Source organism: Giraffa tippelskirchi, chromosome 11 (genome assembly GCF_054371585.1).
Source record: "Giraffa tippelskirchi isolate mGirTip1 chromosome 11, T2T-mGirTip1v1.2.pri, whole genome shotgun sequence".
Classification (NCBI taxonomy): Eukaryota; Metazoa; Chordata; class Mammalia; order Artiodactyla; family Giraffidae; genus Giraffa; species Giraffa tippelskirchi.
This window is the reverse complement of record NC_137285.1, coordinates 145027369-145043588: the sequence shown is the minus strand read 5'-3', so window position 1 is coordinate 145043588 and position 16220 is coordinate 145027369. Positions and strand designations below refer to the sequence as shown.

At 48.5% G+C, this 16220-nt stretch overlaps 1 protein-coding gene across 1 annotated transcript in view; it reads left to right on the top strand.

Moving 5' to 3' along the window:
• Positions 1-208: 208 nt before the first annotated feature.
• SYT13 (synaptotagmin 13) overlaps positions 209-16220 on the top strand; it is a 41773-nt gene continuing 25761 nt past the window's right edge. The window contains exon 1 of the mRNA XM_081546524.1: positions 209-496. Coding sequence (XP_081402650.1) covers positions 314-496 — 183 coding nt within the window. The 5' untranslated portion in view covers positions 209-313. The remainder of the gene's footprint in view (positions 497-16220) is intronic.

Sequence of the window (16220 nt, the reverse complement as noted above, 5' to 3'; positions counted from 1 at the left end):
AAGCGTGAAGAATGACTCGGGAAGGGAGGATGATGCGCTCAGGTTCCTCCCACCCGAGCGGATCCGCCTTGGGCCGGGGTGGGGGGTAGGATCACGTGCTGGGCTGACGCGGTGCCGAGTGCGGGCGCACCAGCCAGCTCCGGGTCCAGCCTCCCGCTCTGACGTCCTCGAGCCGCCCTCCCTCCCCGCCCCTCCGCCCCTCCGGCGGCGGCGGCGGCGGCGGCGGCGGCGGGAGAGCGGCTGGCGCGCCTGGATCCCAGGCCGGGGAGGCGCGCGGCGGCGGGACCGAGCGCGGTGCGGGGAAGCGGGCACCATGGTGCTGTCGGTGCCAGTGATAGCGCTGGGCGCCACGCTGGGCACGGCCACCAGCATCCTCGCGCTGTGCGGGGTCACCTGCCTGTGCCGGCATATGCACCCCAAGAAGGGAGTGTTGCAGCGAGACCTGGAGCCCGACCTGGAGAAGGCGAAGCCCAGCGTGCTCCGGGCCGCCCAACAGGTGAGCGGCGGCGGGCCTCGGCCTCCCCGGGGCTCGGGTGGGGGTCTCCCGGGCGGCCGCGGCGGGGACAGTGGGTGGGAAGGAATGGTTGGCGTTCTTTGCGCGGCAGAGCTCGGCTGGGAATGGGGACAGCGGGCGTGTTTGGACAGCGGATGTGTTCAGAGACCCTGGGGCGGGGGCGGGGGGGTCGGCGGCTAGGGCACAGGAGGAAAGGGGACAGCAAGCCTAAAGGCGTGCGCATGGGAGTGAGCGGGAAAGGGGGCTTGGATAGGAATCGGAGCTGGCAGGAGAGTTGGGGGCCGGGGGGAGTAACAAGACAGGGAGTCTGTGAGGGCCTGGGGGAGACGAAGAGGGGAATGACGGAGGAGAAGCTCCAGGAACTGGGGAGAAGAGAAAGGGCGGCTGTGACCGACAAGAGTCGGGCTGTTGTGCCGCTGGCGCAGGGGAGCTCACTGACAGAGCTGAGAAGGGAGAATCACCGAAATCGGGAGAGGCGGAGGCAGCCGGGGCCGAGCGGGCGAGGGGGCGGCGGGCTGGGGGTGCTGGCTGCTGGCGTCTGGAAAGGCAGGTGAGTGTGGAGGGCCTGGGCGACCCTCACCCCCTCCCAGCAGCCCTCAGTTCTAGCCAGCCTGAGGGAGTAGCTCTAGGGGCCCCCGCCCCCCAACCGTGTGGCTGCAGATGTCTCTGGAGACAGCAGGGCTTTTATCTCCACTTGAGCTGGTCCCCCGGGGGCCTCTCTGGGCACAAATGGGTGGGGTCCCCATTGTACAGTGCAGCCGAAGGGGGGCTGAGAAAGGCTTGGGAGGACTGCCCTACGTGGGCTGTGAACTCCAGCACACATCCCCAAAGTGGCAGAGGAGAAATGTCCTCTGGAGACCGGGAGGAAGGGTCTGGCTAGAGTGACTGGAGGGGGGATGTAGGGGGTGACTTAACGACTTTCCTGGCCACCCCCCACCCCTACCCCCACCCAGACTCCTTCCAGGGCTGAGAGTTCCAGGAGAGGCTCTACAGAACGGTGCCTCGCCTTCCTTTTGCCAATCAATTATTCAAAAGCTCAGACCCAGCGGCAGGGGCCCTGTGTCAGTCACTGTGAGAGGGGAAGGAAATGGCTGCTCTCCTTGAGGCACTTAGGATCCCAGCAAAGTGACATTGACGCTGGCAGGATCCAGGGTCAGCTGGGCAGTGGGATGTGGGATCCAGAGCCATCCGAAATGGGAGCAGCGGGCTGCCACGGGGCCTGGGCGGGGGGCGGGGTGCTGCTGGACAAGCTCTTCTCCAAACATGGAGGCCTCAACCTCCTCTCCCACTGGGCACACTTAAGGGACAGCCAGCCATTCTTCTGCCTTGCACCGTGGCAGCTCTTCAGCCATTGTCCCCTCTCCCCTTCCCGGAAAGAATCACTGGGGCCACTGTTGGTGCAAATGACCTCTGGGATCACTTCCAGCTCTTTGTCTTCTTGAGGACCAGTAGCCCAAGCAGCTGCCAATGATCTGTTAGAGACAAACCAGATCCTGCCTCTCCCGGGCTTAAAATCCTCCCCAGCTTCTCACTGAGCTTTGGAACAGACCGCAGCATGCCGTAGCCTGGCATGTGCCCTGGGCCAGGCTCGGTTCTAAGCGCTTTACACTTAATGCATTTAGCCACTCAGTGACAGACGTGGATGATGATCCCAACTTAAAGACGAAGCGGCTAAGGTTCAGAGAGGGTCAGTGATTTTGTCCAAGGCCACACAGCTCGAGAAGTTGCAGAGCCTAATTCTAAGCTGGTCTGGTTCTGGAGTCCGTGCTATGAGCCACTCCACTCCATGATCTTGCCTGTCTGATGTGGCCGGTGTTTACCTCTCCAGCCAAGCTCATGCGAGTGCCCCACATCACAGGTGGTCTCAGCTCCCCTGGGTTTTTATCTTTCTTGCAGCCACCAACCCCTCCCATTTTCCTCTGACTTTTCACAGAGATGGCTCCTCCTCATCCTGTGGATCTCTTTCTGTTTGCATTTTACCTCTTCAGGGAGAGGATTTTGTCCGTGGCCACATGTAGCAAAGCCCCTCTTCCCCATTATATCCTCCATACTATTCCTTCTTATTTCTGTTTGTAGCATTTGTGACAGTTGGATGTGATTTGTCGTATCTGCTTGCTTACAATATTCATTCCCAGCACCTACTCAGTGTCTGAAACCTAGTAGGTGCCCAATGAGAAATTATTGACTAATGTTAAGGCATCCCCATGCCCAGCCGTTGGGGATTATTGTCTGAGTTATTTCTTCAAATGTAGATGTATTTTGCAACCACTTTGCAACCCAGAGCTGGCTCACAGGCCACAATAAATGCTTGTTGATACGTGCGTGCTCAATCGCTCAGTCATGTCCGACTCTTTGTGACCCCATGGACTGTAGCCTGCCAGGCTAATTCTGTCCATGGGATGGTTTACGGAAGAATACTAGGGTGGGTTGCCATTTCTTCCTCCAGGGGATCTTCCCGACCCAGGGATCGAAACAGTGTCTCCTGCCTTGCAGACAGATTCTTTGATGCTGAGCCACCTGGGAAGCCCCTCTTGATATGTGAGACCCATCCGTTGGCATCCCTCACTTGGTTCCCTCAGTGACAAGGATTTGGGCACCTGGGTGTGAATCTATAGGTGTGAACGTGATGAAGCTGAGATCTCACAATGTTGGTTTGGCTGCCATTGTGCTCAGACTGATTCAGCCGCTGACCCAGATAAAGTACACAGAGAAAAAAGACAGTATGTTGACATTTCAAAAAAAAGTAAAGAGAGGTGGTGTTAGGGCAGATGGCAGCAGGGCGATGGGCTTGGCACATGCTGACAAAGAGAAGAGGCTGGTAAGGAAGGTTCTCGGAAGAGGCTTCTTAAACAGAGAGGGCGTTGGGCCTGGGGAAGAGGGTTCTACATTCCTGTAGCCAGGAGAACTGGGGTGCAAGTGGGAGACAGAGTGACTGCTCATGTCTCTGTAAGTTGCTGGAAAAAATTCCTTGGATTTGTTAGCTGTGCCTGGGGAATCTAATTTCTGGCCATGAGTGGTCAGCTGAAGTTAAAGTTTATAGTGATTTTGAAAAGAACTTGAAGTTTTCCTTGAGGGTTCTTCACCTGAGATCCACAGATCCCAGCAAGGAGTCTGTAGCTGAAATGGGAGGGGTTCATGGTCTTGGAGAGGAAAAAACTCTCTCTTCATTTTCATGAACCTCTACCTGAAACTTAGCATTTTCTGTAAATAGGAGTATAAACAACGCGTCACAGGAATATGAACAATATCTGTGACTTGGTCCTCAAGGGAAATCACGGGAAGCTTCAGAGTACCTCACAGCTGTGGCAGATGCTTTATGACAGTGTTTATGCTCATCCCTAATTCTAAATTATGTACTTATTAAATCTCCTGCGAGATCCTTTTATTTAATGAAAGAATAAAGAGGCAGATGTGTAGCTATTTCCCCGATTGATTTTATTAGGTGGACTGTTGTAGTCCTATGTCTTTTATTTGCTGCTTTTTCAGGCACTCGGAGGAGGTACCATAGGCTTCTCTAGACGACTGTAGAAATTCAACCAATGTCTCTGCCAAATGGCCGAGGTGCAAACCCTCACTGCTGTTCATGCCTCCAGCTGGCTTCAATTCATTCTTCTCCTTAGTTTTTCCGAAATGTACATTGTGGACCTTTTTATTCTGCCTTCTTACACAATCCCTCACCCCCTCCACCCTGTTATATGCAGTCCTTTATGGAGGGGGAGAGGGATTCAGTCTCACTACACCATCCTTGTGACCTGGCAGCATCACCTGGGACCTCGTTCTCTGTTATCAGCCCAGCTTTCAAAGCTTGGTTATTACGCAGCGATGGCCGAATGCTTGAGCCATGAGATAGAGTGGAGGGTCAGACGTGGGATGTGTGTGTGTGTGATCATTTTTAATTCACTGCTGTTGCTGAACCTATTAGTGACAGGCAGCAAGACCCATTGGTTCCATCCCCCAGAATTTCCTTTTCATGCTTGTCTGCACAGGGTCCTTGCAGAGGAAGCCCTTCTTTTGGTGAATCTACATGACTACTCAGCAGGTGGGGGAGCTGCCCTTCCCCACTGCTTGGTGCCCCTGACGCCTCAGCATGACTTGGGTTCTGTTCTCAGAAAGCTTTAGTTTCAGTGTCTGATTTTTCTTCCCATCTGGCGCTTACCTTGTTGTCCCCTATGTGAATCTGCTCAGATGCATCTCAGAGGTTCCCAGAGTAACCCTGCTACTGTCCTCTTAAAGCTAACATGTGGTCAAAGGCTTCCTCCAAAGGCTCCCAGGGTCTCCTGTATCCACATCTTCCAGCTCCCACTGCTACTTACTACCAAATTCTAAAATCCTACCTTCCTTCCAGCAGAGTTGAAAAGCAAAGTGACTTTTGATGGAACACTGTGTTAGTTCATTCAGGTTATTGTAACAAAATACCATGGAGTGGGTAGCTTATAAACAAAAATTTATTTCTCATGGAGCTAGAAGCTGGGAAGTCCAAGATCAAAGCTCTGGCCAACCCAGTGTCTGGTGAGGACCTAGACTTTTGGCTGTAACCTCACGTGGTTCCCCAGTAGCTCAGCTGGTAAAGAATCCGCCTGCAATGCAGGAGACCCCGGTTGGTTCAGTTCCTGGGTCAGGAGGATCTGCTGAAGAAGGGATAGTCTACCCACTCCAGTATTCTTGGGCTTCCCTGATGGCTCAGCTGGTAAAGAATCCACCTGCAACGCACAAGACCTGGGTCCGATCCTTGGGTTGGGAAGATCCCCTGAAGAAGATAACTGCTACCTACTCCAGAATTCTGGCCTGGAGAACTCCATGGACTGTATAGTCCATGGGGTCGCAATGAGTCAGACACGACTGAGCGACTTTCACTTTCACTTTTCCCAGGGTACAATGGGCAGGAAGCTCTCTTCTGTCACTTTTATGGGGGCACTAGTCCCTCTTCTGAAGGCTTCACCCTCACAGCTGCTCACCCCAAAGCCCCACCTCTTAATAGCATCACCTTACAGGTTAGGTTTTAACATATGAATTTTTAGGGGTGCATAAACATTTTGACCAGAGCAAACACCTAATAGATTCGAAGTTTTTAAGAAATAATTTAAATATGTGCTATATTTTTATCAAGCAACATATGTAGAGTCTTTCCCCTACTCTGAGATTAAGAAGTGTGTTTCATTTTCCTTGTACCTCTGACAATATCCAGTAGATAATGGGCACATGATAGTCAATGTATATTTTGTGTTAAATCATCATATTGTATCATAACACTGAAGAGGAGAGTAAAGGTACAAAGGAAGGCTCATGGTTAAGATTCCATTTCCACTAGACTTGAAATCAAGCCCATTTATGTCTGGCGTTCCCACTGGGGACAGGTGATGCCTGGGCAGCGTGGGGAAGCTTCTGTTTATAGAGCTTTTGTTTATAAGCTCTGCCTCTTGACATGGTACTGGTTACACAGCTGTGTCCACTTTATGAAAGAAAGCATACACAGCTCTACATTTATGATTTGTATACTTTTCTGAATGTAGTTATAATTCAGTAATGTTTTTATCTGTCAAGTTGTGATGTAATGTTTATGAATATTTGTTTTAGTATCAAGCCAGTGTTTTTTAATAGGAGGGTTTGGGGGCTGCCATCAAGACATGGCCCTCCTTTTTGTGGTCTGTTATTCACCACCTCCCTGGCCCTGTCTGCTTTCTGCTGCTACTCCTGTGGCTGCCTCCTCCCTCAGACTAGGGCCTGGGGAACATCACCGTGTCCTGATTAATGCTCCTGCCTATCTTCCTTTTCTTTAGACCACTGGAGCAGCATCTTCTCAGAGCACTTGTCTGAATGTAGATTTGGCAGAGAGCGTGGATCAGAGCCCCAGTCCTATACTTCAGCAGCTAATAAATTCACTCATTAAAGGTTAATGAACATATTCTAGGAACAGGGACATAGCAATAAAGAGACAGGTGTATGCTCTTCCTTGTAAGTGAGGAGGCAGACAGTGAAGCCAGCAGTTGTCATTAAGCATATTACTGATGAGGTACAGGGGGCCATGGCAAACCCTTAGGATAGGCACCTCCAACTTTGCCCCAAAGTAGGGCTTTTCTCTAGTTCTTGTTGGCTGCCCTGACAAGGTCTCCCGGTACTTCAGTGATCACAGGAGGCCAACATGAATTGCTAACCTCACTCCTAGAACTGATTTGACCCTGGACTGCTGGAAGGCCTGACCTCCTTGGATTCTCAATCCTTTTAAAGAATTGATTTCTCAGCTGATCTCCCAGCTGATAAACTCTCCTATTGATATAAATGAACAAAAAGTATATCCATTTCCATAGAGTAATAAAGAATAGTGATAGTATAGCTAATGTTTATTGAGTTCTTCTTGTGTACCAGGCGCTGTTCTAAGCTCTTTAATCATATTACTTTTATCCCCACAATAGCCCTATGAAATATGCGTAATTATTGCATCCATTTTACACATGGAACTTATTCTGTAGCAACTTATTCTGTAGCAGAACTGGGAATCACATTTAGGAAGTCGGGCTCCAGAGACCACATCTTTGACCAGTAAGCTGGAGATTAGCAGGAAAAAAATAGTCAAAATTTTACTTGAGCCACTGCATTTCCCCAGGTACGGCCTAAAAGTGTCTACAATGTAGGGATCTTTGCAGGTCCGCTTCAGAAACCTTTCCCAGAGCTTTGGCTGGCTTCTGTGTCTCTTGCATCCTTCATGCTACAAGCACTGGGTGTAGCCCCAGGCCCTCCAGAGAAATTTACACAGTAAACATGTTTGGGCTGGTTGCTTAGTAACAGGGAAGACAGTATGAATTTTGCATCAAGAAATCAACATAGATTATTTCAGGAAGATGAGCATATGCCCACTGGAAGCACTAGGCTCTTTGAAACATACTTCGGACCTTTGGTCTGTGTCCATTAGTCCTTCTCAGTGACAGGTCCCAGACCTCTCCCATCTTATTCCCTCTCTAGTTTCTCCTCTGGTTCAGCATGTAGATAATTCAGGTTCATGGCTCCTCTCTTCGTGTGATTGACGGCTCACTAGCACCTTTTGTTCACTCCAGAAGAAAATGCTGCTACGTCTTTCGACATTTTTAGATTTTCAGATACTGGCCCAGATTACTCTCATGTGCCTGGAGTACAGGAAGAGAAAGAGAGAGACCATCAGAGCACAATGGGACAAACACCCAAACTAGAAATCAGAGGGGCTTAAGGGGAAGGCAGAAGGAAGGGGAGAGACCGGTAGGATGGGGCAGCAGCAGACCCAGAAGGCAAATAAAGGAGACAAGCTGAACAGTGACCGACCGCCCCAGAGTCGGAGGGAGAAATCAGAATCTGTGTGGATGATCCCCACGCGTGTTATCATTGTCACCCTCATCCTTTCCCCCCAAGCTTTAGTCCCTCAAGGGTCCCAGTCTACTTCACCCAGGTTCCTGCGGGCTCTAAAAACTCAAGTCCAGTTGAGGTGGTATTTACTAGTTCTCAGTGACATTTCTTCACATTGGCATCACTGGGCCAATGTGATGCCAGGAGGAGGAGCCTTGATCGCTTACCATGTCTATTCACTGAACAAAAATAGACCTTCCCACTGAGGAGTTCCCTAAGTGCTAATTAAGAAAAGGGTGTTTTAATTGATTCATATTATAGAACATTCCTAGGAGAGTTTTACATGGTGTTTAAGGGCGTTGCAGTGATTTACAGTGATATTTTGCGAACCTGACTGATGTTTGGGGTAGACTCAGAATGCATTTTAATTTTTCCCGTTTAAATCAGTGGAATGCAAGTGACTGCTCTCTGAAATTCACTGGCCCTGCAGGCTTGTTTCCATGAACAGATTAGAGTCAAAGAATGAGGGGTGGTTGCATATATGAATATGTGCACACATGCATATACAAATAAGAGAAAGGGGGAAGAGCATCCTGTGGAAAATCTGTGAAACTGAGTCCTAACCCATCTGGTGGAGACCCTAGGGTACTTTGATATATTTCATTGACTCCACCCACTCTCCTCTCATTAATCCAAGACATACTTTTCCTTCATAGAAAAACTGAGCAGGATGGCAGAGAGCGAGAGAAGTGAGGAGAAACATTGAATGACTGCATGAGTCATTGGATGGATGGATAGATGAATGGGAAGGAGACTCATGGGGCCACCGCCTCTGCTTACAGCCAAAATAAAAATCACAAGCACAGAAATGCAGGAGAAGGTGCAGAGCTTGTGGAAGAATCTCTGTGTTCACCTCCAGTGACAAGGCAGGGAATCAAGACAAGCCTGGAGGGGCATGGAGTCGTCACTTTCTATTGGTTTCCTGCCCTTCAAGCACCCTTCACATAGCTGACACTGGAAACAATTTAAAGAATCTCCCGTTGCAAAGACCAATGAAATAATACCCTGGGGGAGCACATTTTACTTGGGAAATCATTATAAACCACATAGTTTTGAACTTGCTAAAAGTAGCCTGATGAAAGGGGTGTGAGTTACTGAGGCAGGATAGTGAAGACTTTGCTTTTCAAACAGAGTTAAGAATGTTGCTTTTGTGAGTTCCCTGGTGGTCTAGTGAATAGGATTTGGCGATTTTACTGCTGTGCCTGAGTTCAGTCCCTGGTGGGGGAACTGAGATCCTTCCCACAAGGTGCGGCCAAAAAAAAAGAAAAAAAGAATGATGTTTTCAAGAGAATTGCATTTGAAGATGAAGAGAAGAGCGGTTTGTTGGGCAACTAGACGACTTACTGGGAAACAGTTGCAGAATGAAGCTGAGAATAACTTCAGTGAGCTCTAAACTCCTTCTGTGTTTCATATCTGACCCCCCATCCTTTCTCACAGTGCACCCCTCAAGCACCTTAGATTGTGTTTTTGTTTCCAGCACAGTCAATTCACGAAGAAAGGGCGAGGCTCCCAGAGAGACATATAGTGAAGGCAGCAATGGCACGACAAGAGACAAAACTCCATGGGAAAACATCAGCATGGTCTCAGGGCTTTGGGGCATATTCCCTGCAAATGCATCATCTAATAAGTTGCTTCCTTCGCCAGAAGGCTGGATCTTTTAAGTAGGAACATGACTATTGCTCTTTGTGTAACAGCCTCATTACCAAACTCAGATAGACAAAGGATCAGAGGATGGAAAGGAGTGATCAAGAGCTTAGGTATCTCGTTGGTAACCACTACTTGGTAGACCTGTATGTATCTGGATATTCACCAGAATGAGTTTAAGTAAGAACAATCTAGTCTTTGAGACCACGCAAGAGAGGAAATTGCCTCTTAGGATGAAAACGTTCACTTCATGATCAAATCGCTGAGATGTAATAGGAAGCAAATTAGACTTAGACTCTAAAGCTGAATTTATTTTCTTTTTACAATTCTATTTATTTTACGGCTACACTGAGTCTTCATTGCTGCACGTGGCCTTTCCCTAGTTGTTGCGAGCGGAGGCCACTCTCGGGGTGTGGTACACGGGCTTCTCCTTGTGATGGCTTCTCTTGTTGCAGGGCACTGCATGGGCTCTAGGCACACAGGCTCAGTAGTTGCGGCGCCCGGGCTTAGCTGCTCTGTGGCGTGTGGGATCTTCCGGATCAAACCAGTGTTCCCGCATTGCAAGGCAGACTTTTAACCACTGGACCATCAGGAAAGCCCCCAAACCTGAATTTGAATTCAACCTCCAGTGTTTTCCAGCTAAATGACCTTAGCCATTCTGAATCCTGCTTTCTTCCCCAACAAATCAGAGGTGATAGCAATAAGGTTCTCCATGATAATATTAAAGACTAAATGAGACAATGCTTTTGAACACACCCAACACATTCAGTGTCTGGTCTCTCTATTCAGTGTATTTTAGGTATCTCTGAATCCTTTAGGATATTTGTTTAGATATATCTGAATCCTTTAGATACAACTGAATCCTAGGCTATCCATTCATTCAAAAAATACTTCCTTACTGTGTAATAATGTAAATTGGAAGAGAGTTTGAAAAAGAATAGATACATGAATATGTATAACTGAATTACTCTGCTGTATGCCTGAAACTAACACAACATTGTTAGTCAACTGTTGTTGTTTGGTCTCTAAGTCATGTCTGACTCTTTAGTGGCCCCATGGACTGTAGCCCACCAGGTTCCCCTGTCCATGGGATTTCCCAGGCAGCAATACTGGAGTGGGTTACCATTTCTTTCCTCAGGGGATCTTCACAACCCAGAGATCGAACGCGTGTCTCCTGCATTGGCAAGTGGATTCTTTACCACTGAGCCACCAGGGAAGCCCTAATCAACTGTACCCCAATATGTCAATAAAAATAAAGCACAACAAATAAAAACAAAACAAACAAAAAGATTTCTTGATCACCTATTATGTGCAAGACACTGAATTAACACTAGGGACACCAAAGTGAGCAGGCAGACAACACCCTTTACTTCCTGAAGCTCATGTCCTTGGGGTAGAGAGCTTCATTACAAGGTCGTACAAATGGATATAAATCTAATGGTATTAGGAGTGGTAAGATAGGTAAGAGTTCTCTTAAGAAGTGATAACTCATTAGTGCTCTGATCTTAACATATTTGGAGACTTAGTAAAGAATTTTGAGTGTATACCCCTTACACATATATACTCAATTCTTTGCAAACCATATGTATGTTTATATGTTATATGTACGTATTGCTCTACTGTTATATCACGTACATAATAAAATGTGCACAAAATGGACCTTTTAAAACAGTAATGTGAAAATAAATTATAAAATGAAATTCTGTCATTTTCTTCCCATACCCCAAATGAACTGTCTCACACACCCCTGTGGCATAAAGTTAGTGTCATTTACTAAGTAAAGATACTGGAGTTGAGGACTTGAAGTATTCTCAGCATAGGGTATGTGCAAAGGCCCTGTGGCAAGAAGAAATATCACTAAGGAGGGACTGAAAGAAGGCCAAAGTGGGTAGAGCTCCGAGGGTACAGGAGAGAATATTTGCAAGTGAGCAGGGCAAGTCTGGCCAGAGAGCACCACACAGGACCGCTGGGCCAATAAGAGTATTGGGATATTTTCCCAAGAGCAATGGAAGCTACTGAAAGGTCTTAAGTGAGATGTGACATGGTTGGATTTAAGCTGCAAGAACATCTTTTTGGATGGGAGAAGACTAGAAGTAGGGAGACCGAGGAAGCTCTGGAGAGAGTCCATGATGGCTTGGACCACCGTCACTGTGGCAATAGTTTGGAGAGATAAGGGAGTTTAGGAAATAAGACTGGCTTTGCCTCTGAGTTGGCTGTAGGCTTCAGGAAGAGGGAAGAGTTGGGGATGAGAGCCGAGGGTTTCACTTAGGGTGGTGGTACCACCTAGTGAAACAAGGGTGAGGCCATGGATTTTAAGTCACGAGTTCACTTTTGTGCAGGGGAGTGTGAGGAACCTTTGCGCTATCTCCCTGAAGTGGTTCCGCAGGTCTGGAGCTCAGCGTCTGGCTGGGATGTATAGTGGGGAGTGGAAAGCAGACATGAGCATGGCTGAGACCACCTGGTTGGACAGCAGAAAGAGAGGGAAGAAGGAACAAGTCCTGAGGGACGCCAACGTTTCATGAAACAAGGAGGGGTGGCCAGAGAGGAAGGAGAAAACCCAGAGAATGTGATATCAAAATACAAATAATGACAAGAGAAAAGCTTTTGAGGAAGAAGAGAGTCACTGACAAGTCAAGTAAGATAAGGCTGACAAAACCCATAGACTGAAACAGTGAAGATCCTCAGTGACCTTGGAGATCAACAGTGACCTTCAGTGGGCTGATGGAGCCTCTGGGAAAGGGTTGTAGGGGGGGTGGAAGGTGACTAAGGACCGTACCAAGTACAGGCAGTTCTTCTGAGTTGCGTGGCTGTCAAGGGGTGGAGAGGGCTAGGGCCTGGCTGAGCGGAAGACAGAGGTCAAAAAATTACTGAGCACCGTTGAAAGTTGATGAGAAGGAGCCAGTTGAAAGAGTAAGATGAATGTTCAAGAGAGAGGGAGAGAAACAGACCGAAAATAGCTAGGGTAAGGCTCTCATGCATGGGGAAGGGGGTACAAGGACTGGTCCTGGAGGGAGAGGGGGACACCTCCTGCAGTATCACAAGACACTGGACGGGCCACAGCATTGGTCCAGAGACGAAGGGCATTTCCATGTGCCTGTTAACAGGGCGCCAAGGGTCCAACCAGTGCATCCTAAAGGAAATCAGGCCTGAGTATTCATTGGAAGGACTGATGCTGAAGCTGAAGCTCCAATACTTTGGCCACCTGATGCGAAGGACTGACTCATTGGAAAAGATCCTGATGCTGGGAAAGATTGAAGGCGGGAGGAGAAGGGGACGACAGAGGATGAGATAGATGGCTGGATGGCATCACCGACTCGATGGACACGAGTTTGAGTAAGCTCTGGGAGTCGGTGATGGACAGGGAAGCCTGGCGTGTTGCAGTCCATGGGGTCGCAAAGAGCTGGACGTGACTGAGCGACTGAACTGAACTGAACTGAAGGGTCTTTTGTTCTCTTGGTTTCCTTTTTCCTCTGTGAAGGCAGTCAGAGGAGATAGATAAATTCCAAAATGTGAGCTTGAGGGAGTAGTTAAGGAAACAGTAAGATTTCTGGCAAGTGCTAAGTTTAAGATTGGTGACCATGACTTTATTATGGAACCATCTGCCCTGTTGAGTGACTCTCCCTTGGTGCCCGGCTACTGGATGCAGGCATGGCCATGCAGCGGAGCTCATCCAGTGCTTCACCTCGTGAGATCAGGGAGAGAATGGGGAGGTGAGGGAGGTCTTTAGACTTTGAAACGGTGCTGTTGACATCATGGCCCAGGTGACTGAATCTGGAAAGTTGCAAAGTGGAGAAAGAGGAGAAAGATTAGAGGCCTCCGGAAGGGCTGGTCCCACAGCTGACCACGCACACCTGGAGGGCAATATGCCCACCAGGGTCAAAGGTGCCGGGAACCATCCCTTCCTTTCTTCACAAGGCCTATAGGGGGCAGGGGCAGGGCACAGAGTTCGAGTAAGTAATCGACGGACTTAAAGTTGTTACAGCTGGCTCTGCACATCCACGGATCTGAAAGGCCGACTCTTCTATGGCATTTCTTTTGAGGGACTTGTGCATCTGTAGGTTTGGTGTCTGAAGGGTTCCTGGAGCCAATCCAGCAGAAATCCTAAGGGATGGCTATGTTCAGAAGGCCAGAGGGGTCAGCAACTGGGTAAGTCAGCAGTCACATCAGTTCAGTTCAGTAGCTCAGTCATGTCCAACTCTTTGCGACCCCATAGACTGCAGCACGCCAGCCCTCCCTGTCCATCACCAACTCCTGGAGCTTGCTCAAACCCTTGTCCATGAGTTGGTGATGCCATCCAACTGTCTGATCCTCTGTCATCCCCTTCTCCTCCTGCCCTCAATCTTTCCCAGCATCAGGATCTTTTCAAATGAGTCAGTTCTTCGCATCAGGTGGCCGAAGTACTGGAGTTTCAGCTTCAGCATCAGTCCTTCCAATGAATATTCAGGACCGATTTCTGTTAAGATTGAATGGTGTGATCTTCTTGCAGTCCAAGGGACTCTCAAGAGTCTTCTCCAACACCACAGTTCAAAAACATCAATTCTTCGGCATTCAGCTTTCTTTATGGTCCAACTCTTACATCCATCCATACATGACTACTGGAAAAGCCATAGCTTTGACTAGACAGACCTTTGTTGGCAAAGCAATGTCTCTGCTTTTTAATATGCTGTCTAGGTTGGTCATAACTTTTCTTCCAAGGAGCAAGCGTCTTTTAATTTCATGGCTGCAGTCACCATCTGCAGTGATTTTGGAGCCCAAAAAAGTAAAAAGTCTCTCACTGTTTCCATTGTTTACCCATCTATTTGCCATGAAGTGATGGGACTGGATGCCATGATATTAGTTTTTTGAATGTTGAGTTTTAAGCCAGCTTTTTCACTCTTCTCTTTCACTTTCATCAAGAGGCTCTTTAGTTCTTCTTTGCTTTCTGCCATAAGAGTGGTGTCATCTGTGTATCTGAGGTTATTGATACTTCTCCCGGCAATCTTGATTGCAGCTTGTGCTTCATCCAGCCCAGAATTTCACATGATGTACTCTACATATAAGTTGAATAAGCAGGGTGACAATATACAGCCTTGAGGTACACTTTTCCCAATTTTGAACCAGTCCATTATTGCATGTCCGTTCTAGCAGTCAGATGTCATGTGGTGTTCCTGGGATTCTTTATTTTAGGAAAACAAGAGACTCTAAAAGAAGGAGTGCCTTGTAACCTCTGCAGCCCACAGGAGGAACAGGCAGGGGCCTGGCTCTCCTGAGCTGCGAGCCTGGCTGTCCCACGGGCTTAGAGTCTGCAAAGCGGAGCCAACACCACTGGCGTGCTTTCCTTCCTCTGGGCAGCGGCCTGAGATCCGGGCAATGTCAACCGCATGGACTGCCCCAAGGAGGCACAGCAGGGCCTTGGCTCCTCAGGAGCAGAGGAGAAGGGGTGGCTCGGGCTGACACCACCGCTGGAAAGAAATGGGGTTCCTGTGACTCCCTCGGGTGGCCTTGGGAGGACGCACTAATTGCAACAGTACGTGAAATGGTTAATGCATTAATAAATAGTATGAATAATTAAGTTGTCCTTATAATGATTCTTTTAAATGACTGAACTTCACATACAAGATGTGTGGAGGGGATGTAGCACTCAGGCTTTGGGTTTCGGTTCCAGTCTTCCCCTCACTTGCCGTGTGATGGTGGGTTAGTGACTTAACCTTTCTGTGCCTCAGTGTGACCATCTGTTAACTGTGTCATTGACGCTAGATTGTCATGAGGATTCAGTCAGCTAATTCAGATAGGACAGTGCCCAGAACATTAGTGCTGGGCCAGAGAGCATCCAGAACCCCTTTCCGGTCCTTCTCCCCGCACCCTTGCCCCCAGTCCCACCCAAACCTACACTGTCTATTCCCTGGGCCCTCGTTCCAGAGGCCAGTCCTAGGCATGTGAACGTTGCCCAGTTGCTCCTGGCCCCAGGATATTTCCAATGATTTGTTAGTTTCCTTAGCCTTCCACACCTTTGTCAACATCTTCTTTATGAAATTCCCCTCAATGACCCACTTTGAATGTGCCATCTGCTCCTGCCACAACCCTGTGGGTAAGGTGCTCAATCAATGTTAGCTACTGTTACCAACCTTAACAAATAATGAGAAAGGGGGAGTCAGCGAGTCAGGAAGAGTGTATACAAATCAGCAAAGGTCAGGGCCCACATGTTGTGCCTTCTGTTTGCTCAAGGCTTGATTGTTTAGAAGGGAACTTCCCTGGTGGCTCAGACAGTGAAGTGTCTGCCTACAATGCGGGAGACCCGGGTTCAATCCCTGGGTTGGGAAGATCCCCTGGAGAAGGAAATGGCAACCCACTCCAGTATTATTTCTGCCTGGAAAATCCCATGGACAGAGGATGATTGTTTAGAAACCACTTTCATTTTCTGATTTGATCCAGCATCTAGTATGATGCTTTACCACTGAGCCACCAGGGAAGCCCATATAGAAAAAGAGAAAACAGTAGGCACTCATCTCTAGGGTTGTGTGAGGATCAAATACAGTCAAGTCTGTTGTGTTTTGCAGAGCATCTGGTGCAGAGGAAGTGGTGGAGAGGTGGCAGCTATATTGTCCTGTCCAGTTCTGTGATGTGACTGATGGAATCAATGCAGACCCCACCCACAAGGTCCTCTGGGTGGGATCTTGCCATTGTGTGGCAATCCGGTGGAATTATTATTTTA